This window comes from Melampsora larici-populina (assembly GCF_000204055.1).
Source record: "Melampsora larici-populina 98AG31 unplaced genomic scaffold MELLAscaffold_9, whole genome shotgun sequence".
NCBI classification, from domain to species: domain Eukaryota; kingdom Fungi; phylum Basidiomycota; class Pucciniomycetes; order Pucciniales; family Melampsoraceae; genus Melampsora; species Melampsora laricis-populina.
In genome coordinates this window covers 84,137-110,419 of record NW_006768773.1, presented here as the reverse complement: position 1 = coordinate 110,419, position 26,283 = coordinate 84,137, and the positions used below count along the sequence as shown (strand labels likewise).

The 26,283-nt window shown below is 40.5% G+C and overlaps 3 protein-coding genes across 3 annotated transcripts; 2 read left to right on the top strand and 1 right to left on the bottom strand.

Moving 5' to 3' along the window:
* Window positions 1–967: 967 nt before the first annotated feature.
* Window positions 968–3,862, top strand: MELLADRAFT_104259 (uncharacterized protein; the record flags this gene model as incomplete). The annotated part of the gene is made up of 12 exons (XM_007407634.1): window positions 968–1,024; window positions 1,065–1,233; window positions 1,341–1,411; window positions 1,473–1,622; window positions 1,704–1,752; window positions 1,832–2,017; window positions 2,099–2,409; window positions 2,766–2,983; window positions 3,058–3,245; window positions 3,325–3,473; window positions 3,592–3,594; window positions 3,677–3,862. The coding sequence occupies 12 exons, from the start codon at window positions 968–970 to the stop codon at window positions 3,860–3,862; spliced, it is 1,737 nt and encodes a 578-aa protein (XP_007407696.1).
* An 802-nt stretch (window positions 3,863–4,664) lies between these two features.
* MELLADRAFT_77162 (uncharacterized protein) lies at window positions 4,665–10,301 on the bottom strand (the record flags this gene model as incomplete). Its single annotated transcript, XM_007407327.1, has 6 exons — window positions 4,665–6,088; window positions 6,152–6,371; window positions 6,444–6,535; window positions 6,604–6,751; window positions 6,817–6,971; window positions 7,001–10,301. The coding sequence occupies 6 exons, from the start codon at window positions 10,252–10,254 to the stop codon at window positions 5,302–5,304; spliced, it is 4,656 nt and encodes a 1,551-aa protein (XP_007407389.1).
* Window positions 10,302–15,683: 5,382 nt separating this feature from the next.
* Window positions 15,684–16,131, top strand: MELLADRAFT_96257 (uncharacterized protein; the record flags this gene model as incomplete). Its single annotated transcript, XM_007407635.1, has 3 exons — window positions 15,684–15,851; window positions 15,937–16,050; window positions 16,123–16,131. The coding sequence occupies 3 exons, from the start codon at window positions 15,684–15,686 to the stop codon at window positions 16,129–16,131; spliced, it is 291 nt and encodes a 96-aa protein (XP_007407697.1).
* Window positions 16,132–26,283: the final 10,152 nt, after the last annotated feature.

The following is a 26,283-nucleotide window of genomic DNA, read 5'->3' as shown; positions in this document are numbered from 1 at the left end:
AGACTTATGTCTGGAGGACTTGAAGTCTTGTTTTTTGTTTTTTATATTCATTTCCTGGTGAAGGCCAAGGTGTACGTGAGGCGACTTCAAGCTGGACTTGCATCCATATCTTCTCATCACAGTATTGCTTTCTTTTCTACCCAGTATGGTTGATGCTTGGTTCTCCTATCTCCCTGACAGATCTGCCTCCTGGAACCACTTGAGGAGTTCAAGATCCAGTGCTGAATCTAGCTAGATGTTCTTGTATCATCAGCAGATGAGGAAGTTTTGAGCGCATCATCACCTCACAAAGGATCTTTGCAGATAAGATGATTGGGTGAAGAGAATTTTCCAAGAGAAAGACTTTTTCACCCTGTGACATGATATAGCTAGGATCTACCTTGATAAATATTATGGAGCTCTCATTTTGCCACTTTTTTTGCAAGTTTACGCAATAAAGGCATTCAAACTCCTCCGCCCAAAGGCCACATCATCCGGAGCCGCCCGATAGATACCCCATAATCTGTGAGGTACGTGTCAGAGGGACTTCCAACAAACCGGGCAGATGTGTGTGATCAACGTAAGTGATGATGGGATATCAAGAGAAGTCATTCAAGATTTGTTTCAGAGCTCGATGAGAAGAGTGAGAATGAGACTCAGAGGGATTCTGAGGGATTATCAATGGATTTGAAATCACGGAAAGCCTTGATTAGACATGTCACTGGTTGTGTATGTATATATATGCTACATGTGCAAAATCACTTTACCTTTGAATGCGATTGATTGAATTGTACACTCTTCATTCATATTTGTTGACCAAGTCTTTGTTAGATTGTTCATAAGTTAGACTCCTCTTTACCTCCTCAAGAAACTCCCCATTCAACACACTTAATCATCCCAAAAACCTCGATTGGACTCGAACATAAACGTAGCCAACGATCCAATTCCTACCCACTACACTCGTCATAAGTTCAAGAATTCGATTCAGATGTCTTCTACGACGGATTGGTTCGAAGAACCAGGTGTGGAGTATTGGAAAGCCGATGTTAGTTTGTTCTCCGACCTTGTTTTTGTCCTTGCTACAGCTTATCTTTAGAACTGATTATCATCTGAAAACCCAAAAGTATAAATTCGAATGGACATTTCCAAATTGCACAAAGGAACTTCTCGAGACTTCTCCAGTCAAGTTACTCTCTAAACCTTTTGGTGATAACCGGTGGCAAATCTCAGTTGGTACAATAGCCAAAACACCTGGTTCGCATCTATCCTCATTGCCCTTACTTTCCATGATTTTAAACCAATCTCCTTATCTGATACCGATTTATTTCACTCAATAAAAGGTTATTTGGGCGTCTTTCTAGGTGCAGCTCAAGATACTGAACTACGGACATCCAAGACATGGGTCAGACGTTGTGAGACATGTACAGCGACTGTGAGTCATCCTTGACTTTTACAGCCTTACTCATCTTTTTAATCTCGACTTTTTGCCTTAGCTTGGGACTCCCAGTAAACCTGGTACCTATGGCAAGGACAAAAACATCTCAGGTGGATATACTTTCAATTCTGGATTAGAAAGTCGAAGAGGACAAGCCAAATACATAAAGCTAGACAAGCTCTTTCAGGATCAAGGATTTCTTCTCGAGGTTAGCAATTTACCCACTCAAGCTGCAAGGTTTGAGAGTGGTCTATTGATTATCAATGCTCCTGCTTCTTGAGGAAATTAGCAAGCATTATTTGTGCAAGTTACTCTCACCGAACGGAGGCGAACAACGGGTCAGTCTTCATCTCATCAATTATGAATGGCATTCCATGTGGAAACATAAATCTAATCATGCTCGTTTTTGAAATTTAGAACCTTCACCCTTTGGCGATATCACACGCTTCGCAGGTTGTTCAGCACGATTTTCGGGACTATTTGATGATCCAGATTGTTCGGATGTTTGTTTCGTATTTCCGAAGCAGAAAGGGAGCAAACGTGGAATTCGAACAATATATGCTCAAAAGTATATCATTCGATCAGTACCTTACTTCAATACAAGTTGAGTGATCCTTATCACGATCTTCTATATGGTACATAGACAGCAAGAACACTATCTCAACTATCTCTTTTGCTCTCTAGTGTTCGAGTCAGGATTTCTAGAAAGTGCAGACGCCCTGAGTCAAGCGGATTCAATCGAGATGGATGAGATGTCGATGTCTCCATCACTGCCAAATGGGGGTATCAAGACCGATCCAGATTTTATCAAGACTGAACCATCTAGCCCTCTACTCGAGGATTTACCGGATATGACGCTCATGGCTGAAGATTCACTCATGGGGGAAAGTGGAATCCTCGAAAGTGAAAACTGTGCATACGATGAAGACGATTCGGATTTTGAATTGGATGAACTTGAAGAATCGGTAAGAGGCGTTCAACAGGCTGCTGATCATGTGAGTCATCACTCTTTTCCTCAAACTTTTACTTTCTGGTCATCTTCTTGTAGAATCTTTTTCTAGAAATTATAATCCTTCGCACGCACGAACAGAAACGGAGGGTTGTGATGTACAAAAGCCTAAAATGATATCATAAATCCAAATGATACCTTCCCCTCGTCTTGAACAAATCATCCTTATGTGGCTTTTCACCTTGAGCTCATCTGTACTCGATTTGTCTCTCTCTGTTCCTTATCCTGCTATCTCGGACTCTTCAATTTCCTCAACTTTGCTTTGGTTCCACTCACTCACTTTCTCCTGTACGTGTCCTTGAAACCCAAAACAAACTCACAAACATACAAAAAAATCATAAGCTCACCCTCGCCGATGTTGGAAACCTATCGGACGCTTCACCTTCTCGTACATTGAACGCAAACGTTCATCGACCATCGAAGAAGCGAAGGATTTCACAATTGGCTGATACGAATTCTCATCATCCAGATGGTTCACCTCGTAAGGGAATTCATCGAATCGTGATCACCACTACTTCTTATACTACTTATCGTGCCTTGCTGCTATATATCTACTCCAAGTGAGCTTTTCTTTCCTATCATATTAATTGATTACTATATTGAGCAACGGTGGCGGGCTTTGTTACGTGTTTAGCTCTATTGCATTTGCCCCTTTGAGGTCAAGTTGGCAAGTGTTGCGGGACAGAGCAGAAGCCAAAGGACGCGGATTAGTACCCAGGAGGAATGTATACGTTCGTGACCAAGCTGTCAAATTCTCATTGGCCCTGAGTACGGATGAACTACAACCTACCTCACCGAAATCGATGTATGTCCTAGCGGATAGTGAGCTATTGAACCATCTTTACCTTTTTCTCTCTGAATACGTTTCTCATAAACTGATCTTCTGTTTATTCAATGACAGTGTTACAATTACCTGAACTGAGACAGGAAGCTTTGAATCAGTTCAACAGGTTCTTGACCATTGATAATGTCTGCATAGAATTAGCTAGCTCCTTTGTAGGTAAATATGATCAAGCCAGAGCAATCACTTTTGACTTTTTAAGGAATAACGTAAGTAGATTATTCTTCAAATGTACATCCGGTCCTTTTTCTTTACCAAAGAAAGAGATTTATGAACGTCAACGAATATTTTTTTGGGTATGCCTTAACGATTTCCTTCTATGAATAGTGGGTAAGCTAAACACATTTCACCTCATCAGAAATGATTCCACTTGCTGACGACTAACGATGTAATTTGGTTTTGGTTTGATTAGAAAACTGTAGCAGTAACTCCAAGTTTCACGAGATTGTTAGCAGATGGATTAAGAAGCTTATCTAGTACAACTCAAGCTGATTTTTCAGCTCTATTATGTGCACTGACTGTCCCAGTTGGTAGTCATCATTCTAATATTGTCGGAAGTGGTCCTTCATCATCTGTAAACCTATATCAAGGTTCATAATCCAGACTCCATGGTCCTGTGTACATATCGTTTTTGTTTTTGAGGGATGGTGGTGGTTTGGGAAGAAGGTTGAATTATTATTTTTTGCTTTTCATCTCTTTTCGACCCTTACATTTTGTTTGGCATCTTTTCAAGTTTCGTTTGTAAGTTAAATTCATCATACTTTTTGAACCTTGAATCGTTAATTGTTTTCTTCTTTATCTATGGTCATAATGTGATTGGTGTGTAATTTTTGATTCATCATGTGTGGATAATTGCTTTGATGTATGAATTTCATTTTCAATTAAACTTAACAAAAAAATTATCATCTCATCATTTATTGAGGAAAGAGACTGGTGTTTATGAGACTTGGTTTGTAACGTGACATCATCGCAAGTGTCCGCTTTAACTTAACTAAGTCCCACCTGTTTCTTGTAAGGCTCGCTCTGGCTCGCTCAAGAAGCAAGTGGGACTCGGTAATCTAGAATTTGTTGAGATCCTCGAATATAGTCATGTATGAACAATAAACCTGATTTTGATCAATAGCGTACGAAAGCTGAAGGATGTTCTTTGAAGAGCTTCCTACATCCTCCTTCATCTCTCTTGCAACAATAAAAACTTATTTGAAACTCAAACACAAAAGAAGAAAGAGAAACATCTTCTCAATGTAAATTTATTTAATGATTCTTGTTTTAAAAATTTGAAACAAGTGAAAGTCAAGACTTATTTTCAAAACATGAAATCTTTAATTTTTAAAGCTTCCGATCCATCGGATGATCAAAAAGCTATAAGACTTCTAAGACTGAGATTTACATTTTTTTTTCTCAAAAATCAAATCAAACGATTCCTAATTCTTCATTTCCCAACAAAACACACACAAGAAAAGAAAAACATTGGTTGAAGAGATACAATCAAAAGAAGTACTTATTAAATTCATTTTAAGGTTTAATTGATTTTTTTTTGGGTATTACACATTTAGTTTTGCAAGAAGCCCCATACAAAGAAAGAACAGACACGAAGATAAGAAACGAACCAAGAAGAGATAAAACACCCAAAAAGAAGGACAATTGATCTTTGAAGCAAAAAAAAGAAAAACATAACGAAAGATTGTGAGTTTAGAAGTCTCTTTCTTTTTCCTTCTATATTATATACCTAGTAAGAAAAATGAATGTGTGAAATGGATTACAAGCAAACAAAAAAACCCCTTACAAATCCTAATTTTAGTTTAAATGAGAAATCTTAGATCATTACAATACCTAACAAAAAAAAGTTTGATGAATCATAATGACAAGAAAGACTAAAGAAAGACCAAAGTGAAATAAGAAATATCAAGAAAACATTATACATCGGAATTTGAAATCAAGAGAGAACATCAACTTTGTTCCCAGAAACCAGTCCTTAGAACTATTATATATCAATCTATTGAAACTTTAAAAGACGACATCATTCCAAACTATCCCTCAATCTCGAGCATTAGCAGAAGCAATCAAAGAACTAAACCCCACACAACTTTTTTCCTCTACTTTTTCAATTCCTTGAATTTGACTTTCATTATTTTCCACTTTCTTTGGATGGTTATGATTACTGGATTCTATCTTTCTACCTAATCCTCTTAAAAACTTACCCATCTTCTTTCTTTCAGGTTCATCAATATATAATCCATCTAAAACTTTTAATTTTAAATTTGTTCCAATCACCAAGGCTCTATAGGTAGTTCTTTTTAAATAATATTCATTAGGTAATGCTTTTCGAAATCTTTCATCCATCGAATTCCATTGTTGTGATTTAGGCATACATGGTGTACTACTATTGGCACTACTAGCAATAATCTCATATTGATTCAGATGTGGTGATTTATTGGTTCCTAATTCGGCTAAAAGTGGTGCATAGAATGATGAACAGAATGGATTCGTCCTTAAATCCAATAATTCAAGTTCAGGTAAACTTTCCAAGACTTTGATTAATCTTCTGCCAAACTCTTTTAATCTGGATCCTACGACTGTAAGTTTTTGAAGTCTAGTTAATCCCACTAAAGCGTCCAAGTCGGTTAAGAAATTATAGTTCAAGTTCACACTTCGTACATTCGGCATCACCTTGGCTAGATCGCTCGGTAAGGTCTTGCATTGACACATTGCCAATTCGAGGTAGACTAGGTTATAGAATCGTTGAGATGGAAAAGCACTTGGGATCGGATTTCCACCTAGGTAAAGCCGTTTTACGTCTCTGAACTGTTTCATCGGCAAAGAACTGACAATATCGACTTCCTCAGTCAAGACACACACCAACCCTAAAGAGATCAAGTTTACTTACAGTTCTCCGCCATGTTGATCACGAGCACTCAAATTTTCCAATTTCCTTAATCGTTCCGCGCCTTTTATCTCAATCAAATCATTATGATCCACATAAATCGTTCTCAGGTTCGTAAATGCTGAGATATCAACACTCTCAATGTGGTTATCTGATATCCTCAACACTCTCAGACCCAACATTGATTGTTGTGGTGCAGATAATGTATATAAATCATTATGATCTGTGGGATGTCGCGTAAAGTCAGCACTTCAGAGTTCAGGGGCAATCGGGACAATCAAGCAAAAGAACAAACCAAGATTTAAAGAATACATCGAGTGCAACCCTTCCAAGCCACTTATCTCTCGAATCTGGTTCCGACTCAAATTCAAAACTTCCAATCGAGGCCTATACCATTCAGGTGGTATGTTAGACCCAGGTGAAGAACTCATTTCCAATCAAGAAAGCGAACTCACCATGCAAATCCTTCAAGATGAACGTTTTTCAATTTGTTACCTTTTACACTCAGCTTTGTAAGTCCGTCCAAAGCTGCCAATCCTTCCAAACTCACAATCTCATTATCATCAACCTTCAATTCACGTAAATGCTTCAATCCAGATATTTCTTAAACACACAAACCAGACACATAAGAATCTAGTAGACATGATGTCATGAGATGAGAGACATACGTTCAAGACTAGTCAACCCATTCTTGCTCAAGTCTAATCTTTCAAGATTCAAAAGATGTCCAAAGGAAACCAAATCGGTCAATCGATTCTCGTTCACCAATAGCATTCTGATTGTGCCCGGAAGACCAGTCAAGAAACCGAGCTGATTCGAATGCCTAGATATCATCGCTGTACAATTAGTCACTCAGACGATCTAACATGAGAATAGACGAGAAGACTCAACAGATCTACTTGATCTAGCTTAGGCAAGAACTCATCCAATTTGACCACGGACTCGATTCTTTTGCCGGACAGATCTACTACTTTCAATTGGTCCCACATAGGTTCATAGGGTTCAATATCGGTGATCAGCTTCAATAATTTTTCCCGTGACATTCCAAAGGAACAATCGGTCAAGAATGTTCGTTCCGCTTGGCCACCACCACCCGATGAACCTGATGAAACTTTTCTTTGACCATTCTTTGGTCTGACTTTCTTAGTGGTCGAGCCAAGCGAGATCATTGATGTATCCCCCGGCTTCATTCCACCTACTCCAATAAGTTCATCAAGCGCGGCCCCAATACGACGTGTACGTGTTGAAATCTCATCAGCTGTGGTCGCAATCGACTTGAAAGCGTCTTGATCTGTTGTGCCGTCAGGATCATGAACCAAACGAGGTTGATCAACCAATCCGATAATTTTACCGTTCTTTCTCCCGTCCTGAAAACTGACAGATCGGTTAGGTCTAGTACTATGTTCGATCACCACCTCTTCATTTGGTATGGGAGAAGGCGCTCGAGTTGCGCCGAGTCGAGACTTCAATGCAGACTTGGGTCGGGTGGTCGTAGCCGGTGTGGAGTGATTATCGACAAAAGGTAAGTGTTGAGCGACCTTGAAGTTTGAGCATGCCGTCCTAGGCTCATTATGTTGCACTGCGGCGTCAAACATACCTCCATCTGTCGTTGTCGGCTCACGTTGATGATTGTCCTCTTTGCATCGGCCATCAGCTTCATCTTCCTCTTGCCGACGAGACACCTGATCATCCGTCAGCCCACGGCTATTGAGACTCTCGATATCTTTAAACACATCTTCTTCTTCTTCTTCTGCTTCACTGCCAACATCTTCGCTCCTTTTTCCTTCCACCGGCTGTTTTTCAACACCACACCGCCGCCATCTCTTTTGAGTTGCATCAAATATCATTCCACCTACTCGCTCTTGCTGCAAAAGGTCTTCAACATCTGCTGGACCGATAGTCATGAGTATCGGTTTGTGAGCCTGATTAGTGTTGGTGGTTGTACTTGATAGTGTGTAGGTGGAACCGGTACCAGAAGTATGGCGGTCGAATGATCCTACCGGCCGAGCTCGTAAAGATGACAACATATGCGCTGATTTTCCAATATTCATCCCAACCTTCGCATCAGTGACGAGTTCATGACACGGGATAGGCTGCGTTGCAAAATGCCGGCGAGTAGCACTACCAGGGGCAGCAAAGGAAGCCACCGATCTGCCAGAACCAAGGGGACTTCGCCTAGACTGATGTACTCCTGCCGATGGTCGACTAGCAGGATGTGCTGAGTCGAGAAGAGCTTGGCGTAATGAAGCTGCAGCAGTAGATGCGAGTCGTTCGTGTACGGCATCGAGTGATGGACTCTGCTGGACAAAAGATTCGGATGTAGAACTGCCGCAGGATCGGATACGGGTACTAGAACATTCATCGTGTATCGAATCCGCTTCATCTCGCTCTTCAACTTGCTTTGGGTGAATTTGGGCAGGATCTTTCATACCTTTGGCAGAGGTGTCACTCACGATAGTCCATGCAAAATCCTCGTCTTCTTCGGCAATGAGCCTTTCATCGTCATGTTCGACAATCGAATCAGACACTTGATCATCTTGAGACTTTCCCACCAAGTCTTCGATTCCTTCACCAGCTTGCTCACAAGATTGAGTCTCATTCTCTTCAATGTCGCCCGCCCAATCTTCCTGACTTTCCGGAGATGATATCCATTGACGTGGTATCGATGACGCTGCGTGAGGCGTGGGGTTACGAGGACGAGAGTTCATAGGGGTCTCAAATTGGTGGTGAGATTGACTGTCATCAGCCAGAGAGCTACTCGAATCAACATGGTCTGACTTTTGTGTAGTTGTGACAGGTGGTGGCAATATATTCTTGGCACGGATGCGATCCATCAGTGCGCGTGCTTCGGCCAATCGATCACGAGTTGCAGGCTGTTGTTCGGCATCAGTCACTGAAGGCATCCCCATAGTTGGGTTGTGCACATCAGTAGGGAGATGACGTTTGGTCTTTCGCTCGCTTGCGATGATCACTGAATCCTTCAACCTGCTTGTGTTGAGAGAGGGCGCAACATGAAGGTGTGTTGAAGAAGGAAGAGAAGACAGAAGCCTGATACGCTTACTGCTTCTGGCAGGAGCAGTGGCAGCAAATTGAGCCTGGCGATCAAAGGATGTGCTCTTCTCATCATCATTGTCTGCGTCGAGGAAGTGGTGACCAGGTCCGCAAAGGCTTTCAGCTGCGTAAGCGTTGGGTTCGAGAAAGCTGGCGTGCCAGGCCGCCTCTTCTCTGACGCGTTGGCTGTACGTTGGTAGTTGCAACGGGCGAAAAGGAGTCCGACCGGCATAAAGACTGGTAGTAGGGGGTGTGGAATGAGCCAGACCACGACTAGATCGGCTGACATTAGAGGATGGAACCTCTCCTGGAGATCCTATCAAAGCGTGAATTTTAGGTGAGCCGTCATGTAGTAGGGAGCCTGAAGAAAATCCGTCGATCTCTTCGACAAGTCGACTGAGGTGTTTTCGAGCGAAGGTATCATATGTGAAATGGAATATCCGCTGTTCGTGGTCTTGCGGATCCGGTGTGGGTTGAGACGTTTGGCGCTGTGATTGAGCGGAGGAGGAAGGCGGAGGGCGAATCGAATTAGAAGTTTCACAGGAATCGGATTGAGACGAAGATGAATCAGGCTGCTCCATTCGACCGTTAGTTGGATGACGGAGCAAAGGAGTTGGATGCGCGAAAGGGATTGAAGGTGGGTGCGTAGAACTCGGAAGTGAACCTGAAGCGTATTCACGTCCTGAATCAGACTGCAAGCTAGGCTCCTCTGAAACCTCTTCAATTACTTCGATATCACCCAGACGGGTAGGGCGGCGATAATATTGATGTTGAGCAGCTGGTTCGAAGAACTCGGCCGCCGGGGGTTCCTCGCGCTCCACGATGGAGCTCCGCCCAGACGATTCCTCTGAGGAGACATCAGAAGCGGAGAAATGTCGAAGAGACTTCCAGGATGTGTTTGATCGAGGGACAGCAAATTGAAAGGTCTCCTTGGCTAGTTTACAACTCGCTAGGTCCGCGTCTTCGGCTACCCTATGGTGGTTGATTTGAATACGAGGAGGGTGGTGGGGGTCTGGGAATGAATCTGGACTTTCGCGGTTGACTAATGGAAACATTTTACGATAGAATTTGTTGTCTTTCAGTAAATAGAAGTAGTAGAATGGGCAGGTCGCGTAAGAGAATGAAGGAAGTAAACGAAAGAACACTCACGCATTAGAGAAGATTTGTGATTGGAATGATCAAGTTGTTCAGGTTGAAAAATCTTCTCAAGCTTCCCCGGACGCTTCCCAAGAACGTCTTGAACCATTCCATCAACCGCAGCTTTGAGCCATGGCGGAGTTTCCGGATCAGGAGGAAGATCACGGTTTACGACAATACTGGACCCATCAGATAGTTCAGGTTGAGAGATGGAAGGGCGAAAGGTTGAGGGTTCGAGCTCTGATTGAGAGACAGATCGAGAGGAAGGTTCAATTGATCGTGACCGATTGGTGCTGATGGGTATTCGCGAGGAAGTTGAACGACGACTGGTAGTAGTTGTAGGTGGGTGTTGAATTTCGGATGAGAATTGAGAATTAGAAGAAGATTGAACCCATTCCTGACTGAGTTCATCTGTTTGCCATAGTGGTTTATTGTTGTCCATGATATGTGATGGTGATGGTGATGGTGATGGTGATGATGATATTATAATTTATCAGTTCGTGTCACACGAACACTGGTCAAGAACTCGACCCCGATCTTAACCTAACAGAACCCGGGTATAAGCCGGTACACCTCTATCCGATTCCCATCAAGACTCTCTCTTCAATTAGGGTATTCAAATATCTTCTGGAAATTTCCAGAAGGTTTTTTCCAGAAGTCCAGAACCCTTCTGAACTTTGGGAAAAACCTAAACTTCTGCAAACAATCAAAGTTTGTTTTCTGCATGCGTGTGTTCCACTCTTAGTTCATTTCACTCCGCATACCATACATGATAAACATGCATGATCAAATGATCAACAACGATACCGATATCCCCACCTCCAGCGATCCAAGCAGCCCTCAAGAAGATCCTGTCATCACACCTTTGGCCTTCCAAATTCACCCCTCTGCCCTATCCTTCAATTTGAATTCGGCTTCACCAAACTTTTATTCACAAAGCTTCCCTGCAACCGTACTTCAACCCTCTCCCTTTGGATCGTCCTTCAGTTCGATGGCTTCGCTCTCTCAACCAATCGAACATCCTTCTCCGATTAAAAAATCTTTAAGAAAATCAACCAAGCCTCAAAAAGGTAAGGCCCAGTCTTCAGCCACCCGCAAAGCCACCACAAGCAAAATCTCAAACTCGAAGTCGAAATTGACAACCACATCTAAGAAACAAAAGAAACAAGATGCCGATGATGGTACCTTGACTAGAAAGGCACCGGTTTATTGGGAAGAGGAGAAAAACGATAAGGGAGAAAGTGCAATGAGTGTTTTGTTAAATTGGATTACAACTTACGGTAATTGGACCCGATATAAAAATATGAATTCTGTGAAAACTCATACTGTGCAGGAAATTATTGATTACTTGGCTCAAAACGGGTTTCATGGCCGAGATGTCAAGAATGTGCATGGAAAGGCAAAGTCTGGAGCGTAAGAAGTCTTTGATAGAAGGTCAGTGTTTCTACTCTTGAACGTCCGTCTTGTCCTTCGCTGATCTTGTTTTATGACAGATTATGTAATCAAGAATAAATTTAAATACTACTATCAGATTGAGCATATCCTGGGCACTCGAGACAAGGCTACTCGACTCGATGGTGCAACCAGTGCAGCACAACTTCCTGCTCACGCTTCTTTAGGTTTTTTGGGGATGTCATCCAAGGGGAAGAAGTCCTCACAGTGCCCTGAAGATTTTCATTCGACCGAACGAAATGACGATGATCATTCACAAGCTTCAAATGATGAATTTCATCATAAGAAATTCGACTCAAGTAATGTTGAAGATGAATTTAACAATCAAATTCGAGGAGCTCTGGATGACAAATTTGAAGAAGATGATCGTAAGTTTGTACTCATCATCTGTTGCATATGTGAAGTCATGTTGATTCAGCTTGAATCTTCTCTAGAGAACCACAGTCCACATAGTGGTAAGATTGTTCCTTGTGATCAGTTAGATATGTACTAATATTTACGCTTCTTCTATCATCTCTTCCAGACAAACAGAGTCCTTCAGTTCAAACTCAAACTTCCAACTACAGTGGCTCGGTTCAAACCTCTCGATCACGCAAGAATAACAAGCGCGGTGCTGAATCCCAAGTAATCAAACTTTTGAGTCGCCCGGATACTGAGACCAATTCAACAATGACACGACTCGAAGACGTTTTCATTAAAAGCGGACTTGAAAACACTGCAATGAAGGATATGATGAATTCTTTAGCAAGTGTCTTGAAACCAAAAGAAGATGCCACGAGCTTGTTGACCAAAGATGAACTGGTAGAACAAGCACACGTTGATGCAAAACTCAAGATTTGTCAGCTTGAGGCAGCTCAATTAGATGTTCAAAAAACAAAACGTGCTATGGAATTGGATTTGGCCATGGCAAAAGGTCAATTTATCAATCAGTTTATGAAAGATAACAACGCTCCTTATGAACAAGCCAAAGCAATCGCAGATGATTTATACAAAAGTGTTCTTGTAGTATCCTGACCAAATTCATAGACATCACACCATGTCGGTATCCTTGTAGCACGTCGACGTGCACACACGGAGAGTTTTGAAAAAAAACAGAAAGCTGTTTGGTAGGCTTTAGTCTGAGATCGGTGCCGAGCACCCTTTGTGAATGACAATTTGACAAAAGAATTTGTGGGATCCTTTGTCAGCAGTTGGGGTCAACTGAGTGCCAACGTCCCAGTTGACAAAGGGAAGACATGCCTATTGTGGAGACCTCTTTAATGTGTCTTTCAAGTATGTATTGAAAGTATTTGGTGTGTGCACGTGGACGTGCTACACGGATACGGACACGGTGTCAGCTGAAGACTGATTTTGAGTATGCCTTCCTGGTCCCAAAGAGACTTCTCGATTGTGTCCATATTCGGAATGCCACTCTTCACCATCGGCCTTTGTGAAATTATGCAAAATTATACAAACACGAATCCAAGCATTGACTCTTTTAGCACTTTGCACACCTCGTAATGATATCCTGAGCTCTTTTAGAGATTGGAACCTCTCTTTGAGCATTCCAATACTCTGTTCAATGACCACCCTCCACATGCTCAACTCTTCATTGAAAGCGTTTTCGTTTTCCCTCAATCGGCGACCCTGGCAGCGCTTGAAAGGTGTAATAACGTGTTGAGATAAGGTATAACCCGAGTCTGCCAAGAGATACTCATCCTCTTGCATGAAGTCGTCTGGAGTTGAGAAGAGCTGTGAGGAAGTTAGTACAATTAGACCGTTTCATTACACTCACATCCAATAGTGACTTACTACCGAAGAGCGAAACACTCTTTGATCATGAGCTGAGCCACACCAACCAAGCTCGTAGAATCGTATAGTTTTGTTGATGTCACACACCAACATGACATTGAAAGCGTAAAAATTCTTTCGAGTCCAGTAGTCCTCGGGATTGCTCACCGGTGCATAGGCCAGTGGAATGAGAGTTCCATCCATGAACCCCACGGTATCTTTAAAGACAGAAGAAGCCATTTTTGATTTGAGTATTTCTCGTTCGTCCTCTTTTGGCCAAAACACCCAATCTTTTTCAATTTCAAGGATAGCGTAAATACATCGATTAGTCCAATTGTGGACACTACCTTCTATAAAAATTATCGGATTAGTGAACAGACTCAAAGTTAATCAAACAAGTAAGTCCACTAACCTGAAATGTGAAACATGTATGCCAAGTGAGAATGATCACCTCCATTTCCCGAAGATCCAAGATTTGCTAGAGCCACCAAAAGCTGCCATGGTACTGGAACTTGATTATTACTTGAATTAGATATAAAGACTTCATTTGACTGAATCAGCTCAACCAGTTTCCAAAAACGTTCCTTGCTCATTCAGGCCTAAAAGATAAAGTACAATATCCACCATTAGCCAAAAGCAACACACAATCGGACAAAGTCATTACTTACTATAGCCACAAAAGAATCACCTCCTTCCCACATCCTGTGTGGAAATGATTGGTTTCGTAAATCTTTCCGTCCACGTGATTCCCGATCCTTGACGTAACGAGATGAATTTAGAATTTTTAAAGCCTCTTCAAGACGATCAAGTTCGTTTTGACCTATTTGACGTAGACGACGACCAAGTAGCACCAGCTTGACAGACCGTGCCCTGGCTAAGTGATGCTCCAGCGCTGAAAGCAACAAAAGGTAGAATGGCTTCTTAGCCTCGAATCCATCATCATCATGCTCATCATTTGCTGCAGCCTCTGATAGTTGGTTTTGATGCATCATGATCGCTTGGATGCACCGAAGTATGAATAAACTTTCATGGTTCCTTTTTTTTACAAAAGCCAGAGTTGAAAAGTTAGTGTGTGCGAGCTGATTCCGCTTGTTGATTGCCAGATGGATGGAGTGTTTCAAAAGTCGACGCTGGCTTGTTCGAGGCATTGCGGGATCAGTGGTGAATTGATTTCAACTAGATGAGTGTAGTGATTAGAGTAGCTGATGGTCTTGTGATTTGTTGGGTGTGAGCGGTGAAGAGCGTGGATGAGGGGCGCAGAGTTGGAGTTGGATCGTGTACATAACACACTCATGGGGTTTTGTGGGCATTTGGGAAGTTTGGTGCATTCAAAATTGCCAAATTCCAGAACGCCAGAACACACCAAAAAAAAAAGTTCTGGCGTTCTGTAAAAGACCTTCTGGAAATTTCCAGAAGATATTTGAATACCCTAAATTTTTGCATTGGTGTTTCGAGAACAATTGACTTTTTTGTGCCAGAGCAGCGTGGAATTGAGCAGATATGTGACCAAGCAAACCGATCTCGATCCCACTCGATATCAGTGCGGCGTGCGCGAAGACGAAACAAGCAGGAAAAGACTCTAATTATCAGTTATGTGCGTGTCAATTATCCACAAAGTTCTATGGATCAGAGATATCCTGAATTCAGGATGTCAATATGAGAAAATTGATGGGAGAAAGTGGAACAGACTGATCGCTATTGGATGAGCGCAATGGGAAAGCGGGAAAAAGATGCTTCATTATAGGTCTTAAAAGATCCAGATCCATAATTATTGAATGTGATTTTGTCAGTGAAGTCTAAGAGACTATTTAAAAATCGCCAGGAATGGTTTGATTGATTGAGCTTCAATGGATTGGGACAGGTAAGGAGAAGTATCATACCACAGCTTGGGATCTGAGAGTGATTGAGAGCCATCCTTTCACACCCTCAGACCTCTCGCTCAAACGATCCTAAAGCTTTCTTGTTCTTTCCTTGGGTTTAATCTTCTCTTTGATCAGATCTCCATTCAACATATAAATCCTCTATACCATCCTTACCTTGCCCTCCATTCATCTCATCATCCAATATCCACTTGTTACCAACTATACCTGATCTTCATCAAATCATCGTCATCCAAATCTCAAACATGGTTTCATTCTACAACCTATTCTTCCTTACTGTCTTCGTCTTTACTATCTCCACCACTGGCACTGAGGCTTTCAGCTTACCAGGTTTAGATCTCAGCGGTCTTCCTAAGTGTGCTCAAGGATGTGTGATCAAAGCAGCATTAGGTACTATTAGAAACTGTAACCTAGTAAGTCTTCCTTGAATTTCTTCATAATGAATGTCGTCATTTTTTCAAAAAAAGCTTACTGATAAACGTTTCTTCGGTCAATTAGCTTGATATTAATTGTCATTGTCAGGATGATAGTTATCTTCGAATCAGTGCTAGATGTATTATCACTTCCTGTTGTGTTGATGATGCAGTTAATGCAGAGGTGTGGGCCCATCATGTAAGCAATCTATATTCTTTGTGTATCAGAGATCATACTCTTATTAAGCTTATGGGATTTGATACCTTTTAGACTTGTTGAAGAGTTTTTGCACTACTATTGGATGTGCAAATCTTCATATCTCCACATCTTACTCTCTGTAAGTTCCTTCTTCTCATTTTCTTCAACTGACGATTCAACTAACAAGTTTCTTTTTCTCATACCAAAATCAACTTGTAAACATATACCAGACCATTTTTGTGACACGTCTTTTTTGATCATTACGGCTCTGAGACTGAGTCTGAGCTATTGGACTTTATTTATTTGTTTCCTACAATCTCTTACGCATGTGCCTATGCAAATACATCATTGTTTATCTTATTTAGTCAAATTTTTGAGCTCGGATTTGACTAATATTAATTTGTGAAGTACGTTTTGCAAAACAAAGATCACCAATTTTCTCCAGAAGTCACATAGAAGGTGTTGGATATGATGATTGGAAATTGAATTCTTCTTTTTTTTTCATGAAGCTAAAAGCTTTTCAGGAAACCAACATAATCGTCATACATGGAGAAGGTAAACAAATATAAGATAATCTTTATCACACCAGTGGACAACCAAAAGAGGTTCATTATGTTCTGCTCAATTCAAGCATGAATCTTTTTACCTAAAGGTAGAATAGAAACCAATTTCAGTCCAAAGTCTATCCCGGAAATTCACCTACAATTGAGCAAGCATCATATCTTGGTTTTGATCTATTCTATTCCAATACAAAGGGGTTTTTGTGATGCCATTATAATGTACATAAGCAGGATTTGCTTCAACTTTTTGATCAAAGTGTGACACAAACATGATGATGCCAGCTACTGGACCGAAGTTCAGTTAAGCTATGAATTGAGGTAAAGATCACATAGTATGATAACCCAGAAAAGCAGCATAGCCAAAATTGTCTTCATATGGAAGAATGAGGAATTTCTTGACAAGTCACGCTCACACCCGGCGTCTTTTTCGTGGCCTAGGGCATGGCCAGGGCCATGGCCTACACCCGGCGTGGCCTGCCACGGTAAGGCCCTTTCTAGCCAGGGCCTTACCGTGGCGCCACGATAAAGCCCACCATATCAAACGTTCGCCGATTACTCAATCCCCTGCAATCCAAGTTCCTTTGTCTATCTTGATCTTTTAAAATTTTTAAAGAAGAAACAAGTCTAAGATTCATTGCGGCTTTAATGGCATTAGGACGATAAAATGATAAATCTTCAAAGGTAACTTGGAACATATAGATTTTTATTCGAATGTAGTGAATTTTATGATTTTCTCGTGTTGATTTTTCTGTCTGGCTCGTCTTTACTGTTATTTCTTTGTAAATTCAGCAAAGAATCAAAAGAAAGCAACATCATAATGTGAGTGGTATCATGAAATAAAAATAGACAATTACATCTATTGTTTTCAAAGACTTGTAGCTTCAATCTGGTTGTTGTTCATTCATCATCATGAATCAATGCCAGAACTTCGAAAAGAGAAAGATCCAAAATGCTGAGGTCGTATGCTCCACATATGAACAAAGGCTTTCATTTGCATCAGCCAGAGAACGTCTGATCAGAGCCGAAGTCGACTCTGGCCGACTCCCCATGCTTAAGCCTGTCTTCAGGGGACTTAAGGCCAGCTTAATGCCCTGCAAAGGCCACAGAGGGCCCAAGGCCAGGGCAGGGGCCATGGCCTATGCCACGGCCACGGCCACGGCCCTGAGCCCTGCCATAGCGCCACGAGGCTTCGTGGCTTCGGGTGTGAGCGTGAGATGATAAGAAGCAAAAGTTGATTTACCGTCTAACCTAACTAAGTCCCTCTCGGACAAACAAGTAGTCGAGAGAGGGACTTATAGCTTATCCACAGATTTTGGCGTGTGAGCCTGTGGACCTTTGGCTGGGGCACTTTTCAATCTGATACACAGCATAATCCTGCTTACAAAAATCCCCCGGACCCAAGAAATGGATTGTTCTGTGAGCTGTCCTACATACACTGGTTTTTCTACATAAACACTCACCCCCAGGAAGGTCATCAAGATATTGATTGAAAAAATCCAGTCTCATGTAAACTTCCAGTGTGGCTGCTGCGAGTTTGCAACAAGTTTGACAGGTTGGGCAAAAATGAGGAATTTTTATCTCGAAGCTGTCAGTTACGTAAATATGGTGACTCCTTTGGAGCTTCATGATCACGAGCAACTATTCAGAGTTATTGAATCGATGTACTTATAAATCGCGAGGCGTTGAGGCTTCCCCTGTTGAGGTTGGAAAGTGTAGAGACTCGTATGAGGAATCCTCTGGTATGGATAGGTTTCAAAAGATCTCAAAGTCAAAACCGAGTGCTATTCATTCAATGTCCTCTCCCTTCCAAATTCATTCAAATCAATTGAAGAGATCGAAGGAAAATTTGAGAGTTTCTCAAATGACAGGAGTAGAAGACTCTCTGACGCCTCCGCAGCAAGTTACAGAGGATGCAATTTCCCAAAAAATTGGGCTTGAATAACTCAGTATCCATTTGGATTAGGAGGGTGAGACTGGCACAGGTGTATGTAGGGCAATTCAGAGAACGGTGCATTTCTTGGGTCTGGAGGATTTTTGTAAGCAGGATTATGCTGTGTATCAGATTGAAAAGTGCCCCTGCCAAAGGTCCACAGGCTCACACGCCAAAATCTGTGGATAAGCTATAAGTCCCTCTCTCGACTACTCGTTTGTCCAAGAGGGACTTAGTTAGGTTAGGTTTACCGTCAACTGTGGATTGAACCTTAGAGCATCCACAACGGTCCGCTTATTTTACGGGCCCCCAAACAGACCCCTGATCCAGATTTGTGGATGTAGGGGGTCGAAAAAACACGGGTGCACAGCAGTGCACTTAAAATGGGGGGTCTAACCTCAATTGAGGGATATGGTACGCTTGTACCATCTCATCCTCCATGATACTCGCTCTGTCCACCCAGAGCGAACAGAAGACAAGTCATATGAACCACATCAATGGATCCTACCCAGCTCATAGCTTTTGTTGACGACCTCATCGATGACGATGACATCGATTCGGCTGCAGCCCAAGTAGCCGCTCACTGGTACCAAAGTACACAACAAATTCCTCCTGAAGAGAAGAAAACACATCAAGAAATCAGCCGACATCGTCAGCTTGCACACGAGATCATATACGGACAGTACTTTGCTCTGAATCATTCTTACACCGACTATCACTTCCGAAGACAATATCGAGTAGATCAAGTCATTGTTGACAGGCTTATGATTGATTTACAAAACCACAACCGCTACTGGATCCAGACATACGATGCCGCGAAACGTCTTGGTTTATCTCCTCACCAAAAGCTCACGGCTGCTATGCGACAGTTGGCTACTGGGGTCTCCGCCGAATACCAGGACGAATACATCCAGATTGGCGAGTCTACCGCTCTGGAATGTCTTAAAACCTTTTGTCAAGATGTTGTTCAGCTATACGGGGATGAATACCTGCGCAAGCCAAATGTTGAAGACACTCAGATGTTACTTAATGAAGCTTGTGACCGCGGCCTCCCGGGTATGTTAGGATCAATATTGGTCTTTTAGAAATTATTGAAGATTCACTCAGGTTTTCAATTGTTATTGTTATTTTTGGTTTATTTATTGTTCATCAACTCATCAAGAATTTTGTGTTTTTGGATTAATTAATTCATTAACTCAATTTACTTATTAAATTTAATCCAAATGGCTAACTTATTTGATAATGAATGGGAAAAGGAGGATGTGAAGGCTGGTTCAAGTGGTTATGATGTGTTGGATGAAGGAAAAGGAAAAGATTTATCAGAAAGTTATCAGGCTGCTGAGGATAATATGGAAAGTTTGATGGATGGTTTAACTGAGAAGGAAGTTATTCAAGTTTTGCAGAAATTAAAGCAGCATAAGATGAAGGCTTCAAGAGATGAGAAAGTTCGTAGAAGAGAATTAAGGAGTGAAGGAGTTTATCATAGTGATAATTCAGAGGATGATGTTGATGCTCAGAAAGTTCAGGATGACCTATTGGGTAAAGGTGTTGGAAAGGAATTGGAAAGTGATGGATAAAATCAAGTTGATGATGAAATTAAAATGAGGAATGTGAAGAATGAATTTATTGAAAATGAAATTAAGAAGAAGTTAAAATCAAAGAAGACAAGGAGAGTTGTTTATGAGGAAATCATTAGTGAAGATGAGGATCAGAAGAAACCTGTTAAGATTCAACCAGTTGACAAAAGTTTATCATTTAAATCAGGTGGTGATATGGAAAGGTTTTTGAGAGATTTTGAAGATGCTGCTTTGATTGATAATGCAAGTGATAGAGATAAGTGTCTTCAAGTCAAAATTTTTATTAAATATGATGAGATGAAGACTGTTATTGAAGCTATGGCTGGTTACAGGACTCAAAGATGGAGGTTATTGAAGAATGAGATGAATGAATTATGGGGTGCAGGTACTCAACCTTTGTATACGGATGTGGATTTGTATAAATTATGTGATGATTTGGCTAGAGCTGGTGGCATTTCAACAAATGATGCTTATGTGAAGTTTGAAAATAAATCAAAGACCATGTTAATTTATTTGAAGAGTTCAGGTCAAATTGATTCAGGTGATTCAAGACAGATGGCAAGGTATTACTTCAAGGCTTTTTCAGCACCTATTCAACATCAAATTAAAATTTTAATGGATAGTGAAGGGCAGTTGAAGAAGGTTGGTCATAATTATGTAATGGTTCATTTGAGTATGTTGGAAAATTACGTTAGTAGAGTAATGCGGATGCATATGGCTTTTGGAGATTTAACAAAGAATGAAGAAGAAAGATCTTCATTTAAGAAGGAAAATGTTGCTTCAGTGATGGAAATTTTTAGGACTCAAAGACAAACTTCATTGGGTATTTCAGGTGGTTCAGGTGGTACAGGTAATTTATTGGATCAATTGAAGAAGAAATTGGAAATGGTTGAGAAAGAGAATGAAACTTTGAAGAAAGGTGGTGCTACAGGTGGAAGAACTTATGGTAGCAGTGGTAATGGTAATTCTACTCGTGGTAATTATGGTGGTAATAGAGAAAATAATTATTCACGGCATAATTATGGTAACAGGAATGAAAATGATGATTTTAAGAGGATTGAAGGTGGTAGCAGGTCTGTTTACATGTGTTGGTATTGTGATAGAGAAGGTCATTCAATTCATGATTGTAGATATGTCAAGCAGGATGTGGATGATAATTTGGTGAAGTTTGATGGTAAATCTTTCTTTCTTCCTAATGGAGACAGAATTCCTTGGGATCAGAAACCGTATAGGAAATCAGTAATTGAAAATTCAACTAAGGTTACTGAAAACAAAGTCAAAGTTGAGAAGGATGAAGATAAAGGAAAGGAAGCTGTTAAATCAAGCTGTGGAACTTTAAGTCAATGGAATGTTCCTTCAATTTCAAGTCAAAGAAGAGTTATTTTTGAGTCAGATGTGGCAAGGAGGAAAGTGGATCCTGTAATCAAGAAGAGGACTTCACCACGTTTTGCTAATTTGGATCAAGATAATCAAGATCAAATTAATCAATCAACTTCAAGAAATGATGAAAGAAGAAAGGAGGAAATTATTATTACTGATGGACAAGCTGAGGAATTTAGACGTGAGAATTCAGAAAGGTGTTCAACACCTGGTTGGGATGGAGTTGTGGAAAATTCAAGAGATGTACCTGCTTCAAGTACACCTCAAATTACTCCCAAGAAAATTTTAAAGAGAGGTACTAGAATTGAAGATTTAAGTACTGATTCAGATTTTAGAAATTTTACCTGGAAGTTATCCAAATACTCCAGATCAAAGACATAAGGTTTTGAGGGACATTTCAATTGAAGATGGAAGAACTTCAAGAAAACCTACTTATATTTCACCTTTAAAGAATGTCAAGGAAGAGGAACCAAGATCAAAGTCACCTGGTATTGTTTCAAGCAAGAAGAATGGCGCTTTCAAGGTTTAATTGATAAGTGTAAAGAAATGAAGGCTCCTCAACTTACAATGGAGGAATTAATTAATTTAGTGCCTGATTTAGTTGATGGTTTGAAAGTTAAAGGTGGTAATGTTGGAAATGGTTTCAGTAAGAAGGTCAATTTAAGTTCAAGTGGTAGTATTAGGCGTAGTAATGAAATTATTAAGGAAGAAGATATTGGTCATATGGATCATATGGATTTGGAAAACTTGGATTTTGGTAAATTAAAATCAATTTGGGGTAGACAGAAAGATTGGTTGTATTCATGTCCTTTGGGTTTTCTTAATGTTGAACTTGGAGATCATGAAATTACTGCAAGGTGTCTTATTGATTCAGGTTCTCAAATTAATGTCATGAATGTAGATTTTGCGTATAGTATGGGTTTAGAATCTCATGTTAAAATCAAGATGTCATTACGTGGTATTGTGATAATAAAGCTGAATTAGTTGGTATTGTTGAAAATGTTCCGCTTTTACTTGGTAATCATGTTCAAGGAAAAGTTCATTTCTTTTTAACTACCGGTGATGCACCAGTTATTTTAGGACGTCCATTCTTAGTTGATTTTGAAGCAAATTGTCAGTTTTCAGAGAAGTATGGTGAAAGAATTTCAATGGTAGATGATAGAGGAATGGTTGCAAGGTTTTCAACTTGTGATGGTAAAGCTAGTGAATTTCAAAGGAGTATTCCGGGAATGGATTGGCCTCCTCAAGTTTATGAGCATGAAGACTCAAGAGGAAATCAATCTTCAAGAAGACATAGGTATCCAAATAGTGGGAAGAAAGTTTGGAAATTAGTTAGAGAAGATGCTGATGACGGTCAAAGGCATTTAAAAGATTTGTAGGTGAATCTTTACATGGGGAAATTGTCAAGGTGCAGCAAAACACCCCTGGTTCATCTAATTATTTGCATCATAATTTTCATTGTACTTTGAATTATTTCTCTGACTTATCTTATATTCAAAATCAAAACTTTTCTTTTGACTCTTATTCAATTTCATATTTTTCTCAATTTAATTTTATTTCAAATGATGATGAGTTTAATAATTTTTACGGTGGTAAATGTTTGAATAGCGGTAAATGTAAAGCAAGAAGAAGAGGTTCAAGACGTGGAAAGAGAAGATTATTACGGTTCAAGATTGAAGATGGTTTATTTGAAGAAGAAGAATTGATCATACAAGTTAATGGAGAACTTGCAATTTGAACAAAAGTCGGACAAAACCTTCCATCACTTTGAAAATGTGAGAGTTTCGTCTGGTCGTGCTATTTGATCCTTTAAGGATTACCATACAAACCACTATGTGTGTATATTACACAACCCACCATCTACCACAAATTTGTGCTTTATATATCCCATTTATAAACTTACACAAAATTGTACTTCATTCTCAGCTCCCAGGCCTCCATTCTTACATGCAACATCATCAGGAATTTCATAGCAATGACCATGACCGCAAGATATATACTTGCCTCCCTTCCTGCATCTACCAGCTCCACACCATCTTTCGATCACTAAAGTTTATTTATATCGAGACAGTCTGCCAACATTGAGTATTATCCTTCGTCAACTTTTCTCTTACATCTTGCTACCCAAATTAAATACTCCGCATTCTACCGACTTCTTTACTGACCTAAATTCCTACATTCAACCATTTACTTTTCCCATTATTTCTTCAGCCGGTAATAATCATTCTTTTACCTCAACTACCGTAATCGATCATTAAATTAACAGTATGGATACTGACTTGATGTCTTTGCATTAGCCAATAGTGAATCATCAACTAACATGTCTTCTAACAACTACGCCTTGCTTGCTAGAAACCAGTACAACCAATGCATCTCTATCTTACGTCATTTATCTATTCCAAACGCAGTACATAGTTGCATCATCAACTTCTCCAAAGCTAAAACGGAGCTAATTGTTTATGATGAAAGTTCAATCGACATAGCCGAACTCAATGGGGACAACTACCTCTTTCAAGCTATGCTTTGCACCACCTCAATTGAATTTTTTGTTCACAGCTCGTTCCCTAACATTAGGTATCCTTCTCAATATTTCGCACATCAATGAAACGTTAATGATTTTAATGCTTGGAATTCATTTCATGTGCTACAAACTTTAGCTGGATCTTATCATCTAGCCGCATTATTGAACAAACAATCATTGAAAAAATCCGAATGATTGATTACCTACCATCTCTCAATCTAGGTTAGTCGTCGTTGACCAAAAATTCCGCTGTAATAAAGACTTTCGATCAAGACTCATAGGGAACTAAAACTTTCTAACGTTCGACAGGGGATTTGATCAGTTCAGGTCTAATTATTGGTGACGGAGTGATACAGAACAAATTAATATGTTATGATCCTATGTGACGGATCATGGTTCACGTACTGTGACACCTCACGGCTTCGAGCCGCACTTGTACCAGATAGCACATCCCACTTTGCTCTCTTTCCTTACGCTACAATAACTATATTACGTGGTGCCAACTTCTCCCTCTGTCCCCCAAACCCCTGAAGCCAGTCATAACATATTGTAGCGTCTAAAACTGAGACAGACTGAGAAGATAAAGAAGAATTCAAGAAACAAAGAAATTGAAGAAAGTTGAAGTTATAAAGAAGAAAGTTGAAAATTTTGAAACCATAAAGATATCATAACATTTAATCCCAAAGACGGTTCGCTAAGGGCCCATTCGGATCGTTTTCAGATATTATCTGACCTGAAAACAAAATTTTGATTTGCCCCTATCTCAAGGGGCACATCGACATTGTCGTATTTCGGACATGGAGATTACTGAACAGCAAACCAAAAGAGGTCAACCGACATCTGTTGACCTCGTGATGATCATATCGCTGTTCGGTAACGGCCATATCAACTTGCATCCATTTTTATTTGCCTCAATCTTTTGAAACGGTCATCCAGACCTTCATCATTTACATCCTAAACTTTCCTTCTTGTGTTGACATTGCACCAAAATGGTTCAAATTGAACAATCGATTTCAAAAGTAATAACAGTTGAAGAAAAGAAAAGAGACAAAGCGAATAGAAACAAAAAAACAAAAAGGAAAAGGAAAAGGAATAGAAGAAAGGAAAGAACGAAAAGAAAAGAAACAAAACAAAAACAAAGAACAGAAGCAAACAAGAAACAAAAAACAAAAAGAAAGACACGAAGACAGCAGAAAACAAGTTGATTGAAGAACTGCTTCGCTGCGAGGAATCAGGACGGCTAAGCAAAGTTGTGAGGATCAAAAAGGAAAAAGGGTGCGTGGGTAATGAGAAAAGGAGAAAGAAGTGATGGGTAGATGGGGGTTGAGGGAGGGGCACATCGACATATTGGCTCGAGACCTTTTGGCTGTATCTCAATATGGATCAATATCTCGATCTTGATGATCAGATACTGACCTCAGATATCTGAACCGAACGCCAATCAGATTTTGAATATCTGGTGGAGTTTGGACCCAGATACTATCTGGCGCTATGTAACACTTTTGGTGTGAAATTTCGCCAGATAGTATCTGCTCGCGGTGTCCGAACGGGCCCTAACAAAACTGGACAAAATCCACCATTAGCGTGATATTCCCTAACTTAACTAAGTACCTCCTCAAACCGCGCGCGTCCCCCGGAGCTTGCGGAGGAGGGACTTACGACTTATACACGTCTCCTTGCCTGGTACCCTTTTTGAAATTTGTGTTTTTTGGCCGTTTTCGACTCCATCTAAGCTACTCATCTCACCACTAGACAACAAACATTTCCGAATCAGCCAAGTTGTTCCGCTGCATCTTGTACTTCTTCCTTTCCAAAATCCAGATGTGTTTATTTGTATTTGTAGTCTTCAGTGGAGAACTGAAGACTGTAACATTAATCTTGCTTGATCAAACAACTGCGCTGACGGCTGAAACTATTATCTTGTCCAAAACCTTTTAGACACTCAAAAGAATCAAGTATATGTATGATCACCTGTAGTCGCAGCAAGCTCAGAAATTGAAATTTGAAACTCTCAAACAAGAGCTCCTTTGCAATTTTGAGCTCCGAAGCGATTAAGAAGAATCTGAATCGAACAAAAGATCAGGAAGACAAAGATCTACAATTTCATCATGTTACTTCAAACACTTGAATTGTGTAAAACAGTGGTATGGGAGGATGAAGTTAGTCCCAGCCAAACTACAAAGGCTATCACGCGAGAACTCGTGTATAAGGCGCAAGCCCCCCCTCCGCAGGCTCCGGAGGTTTGGGGGGGCTTGTGTTAAGCTG